This window comes from Palaemon carinicauda, chromosome 43, assembly GCF_036898095.1.
Source record: "Palaemon carinicauda isolate YSFRI2023 chromosome 43, ASM3689809v2, whole genome shotgun sequence".
Taxonomy (NCBI): Eukaryota; Metazoa; Arthropoda; class Malacostraca; order Decapoda; family Palaemonidae; genus Palaemon; species Palaemon carinicauda.
Genome location: NC_090767.1, coordinates 49,862,265 through 49,864,620, shown reverse-complemented (window position 1 = coordinate 49,864,620; position 2,356 = coordinate 49,862,265). Strand labels below are relative to the sequence as shown.

Here is a 2,356-nt window from a genome sequence, read left to right as displayed (position 1 = left end):
TTTTTTCTGAAGAGTTTCCATTTTATTTTGAATATATATATAATATATTATATATATATATGTTACGCTCAATGTTAATAGTTGCCTATTGTGTACATTAGGCATTATTTTGCCCAATGTGAACACTGGGCAAAATGGTTTGCCAGTGTACATATTAGGCAAGAAAAACTCGTAAAATTGCCTATTGCACACATTATGCTAATCCCATTTTGCGGAATGTGAATATGTCACACAATTTTGTCTAATCTGAATATGAATAGGCGGATGGAGGACAAAAGAGATACTGATACAAACTGATAGAAACATGAGCTTTATTCCAGATAAACTTTTATAATAGCTACACAAAATGAAGTAAACACAAATAAACAAAAACAAAACTGGTATTCACAGTTACACTGACAACACTTAATTTTTGCACGCTCTGCCTGGGTGACAGCAAGAGTTGCATTTAATTTCTTTCCTGCGGCAGCTGCATCGTCTTGACGAACACTGCGTCTTACATTGACACTTTACAAACCCTTGTCCTCCAGTAGCCCTTTGTTGTTGCTGTTCTCAAAGTGAGACGAATATCAGGAACATGATCTGCTTTAATCAAAACCTGATCTATAGGACTTGGATCAGCTGCTGTATATTTGGATCCAAGAACTCCCTCACGGCAACCTACAGTATACAGCCCATCTCCTTTCATGACGACCACAAGAAGATTTTTCGGATCAGTTGGGCCGTGATCAACGTCTGCAACTCTCAATGTAGCGCACTGCCCAACTTCTAATCGTCAAACTAATTGATTGCCACGACGTGTCATCCAAACTGCTGCTTTGGATTGTCCTGCATCAGCTGCATCTCGGATTTCCTGGAAACACCCACTTTGTGTCTTTGCTGTCGCTCCTGTTACTGCATCTTCGTCACTCTCCACCACTGCTGTTGCTCCTGTCACTGCATGTTTGTCACTCTCCACCTGTGTTGTTACTCCTGTCACTGCATCTTCGTTGCCCTCTTCGTTCTCTACAAATGTCTCAAGATCTTCTTCAGTGGCAATTTCATTAAGAGCAGACCTTGGCAGGACAGACGATCCTAGTCCAACTTGGGGTTCTTGGCCAAACGTTACTTTAAAATGAACTATGCCCGGTGGTTTCATGTCGGCTAATTTTAAATTGCCAATGAACTTGAGGCCCACTGACCATTTTTTACTATTATTTTTCCTGCATCCAGATGGCAAGTTTGTCCTGAATAACACCATTTAGCCATTCAATCCGCACCCTGGCTTTGGGGATGACGGGGACGTCCAGTCACCAACTTCAACTCGGGCCAGAGTGTGGAAAGTTCAGCAATAACGGCATTAACAAATTCACGACCCATTGTCTTACTGCAAAATAGCAGGTGCTCCAAAAGTCAGGAATTATATCAAGAAGATTTGCAGCAACCTCTTCTGCTCTTTTCGTTGTAAGGGGACGCAGCACACAAAATTAGCTGAAATGGTTGACAAATATCATGATGTACTTGTAATCACCATCGGGGCAATGTTTAAAAATTTGATGAGATCAATTTGACATCTTGAAAAAATGTGATGACTGCGCACAGGCTTCACAACGAGACCTTTCGGAACTTTTCTGGCTTTCTTCTGATGGCAGTGCTCACAGATTGAAATATATAAGTAGCACACTTCTTGCGTGATGTTTGACGACCTTTTCTTCACTTCAGCTATTGTTTTCTTACCACCACCATGGGCCAATACCTTTTGTGAGCTGCTATAACAATATCAAACACTTCTTCTAGAGATGCAACAAACTTGAACACGTCGTTGGCTGGGATCTTTTCGTTTTCGAATTAGTCTGTCAACATTGCCAACTCGCAGGATCTCGTAGCGCTTTTATAAGTTGTAATCAAATGGAGATGTAGCGCCATGGGAATTTATCCTCAGCAAATCTTCTATAACCTTGTCACGTTTAGCAGTAGGTTGCAGGACAGCATTTTCGGCCTTTGATTCATGTGTCTCACGTAGCTTCTCTTCAAATGCAGTTTGATCCATCTCTATTACTGGAAAGATAGATAGATATATTAAATGTATGCCCAATGAGGCACCAAACCTTCACATCACACCTCGAACTACAACCACACTTCACTCCACACACCACAACCACACTTCAATCCTCGACAAACACTCCCACGCACTCACACAGTCCACGCATTCACGCAGTCCACGCATTCACACAGTCCACGCACTCCCCACACACGCTTCCCCCCACTCACAGGACAGCGTAACACTCTATTCAATTCAGGCAAAATATGGTTGCCTAATCTGAAAGTCTTGCTTAATGTGCAGATTAGGCACGCATTTTGCACAATATAAATATTA

At 41.8% G+C, this 2,356-nt stretch overlaps 1 protein-coding gene across 1 annotated transcript; it reads right to left on the bottom strand.

Annotated features, from left to right (window-relative positions):
• Nucleotides 1–775: 775 nt before the first annotated feature.
• Nucleotides 776–1,138, bottom strand: LOC137633860 (uncharacterized). Its single transcript, XM_068366101.1, has one exon. The coding sequence runs from the start codon at nt 1,136–1,138 to the stop codon at nt 776–778; it is 363 nt and encodes a 120-aa protein (XP_068222202.1).
• Between the last annotated feature and the right edge of the window lie 1,218 nt (nt 1,139–2,356).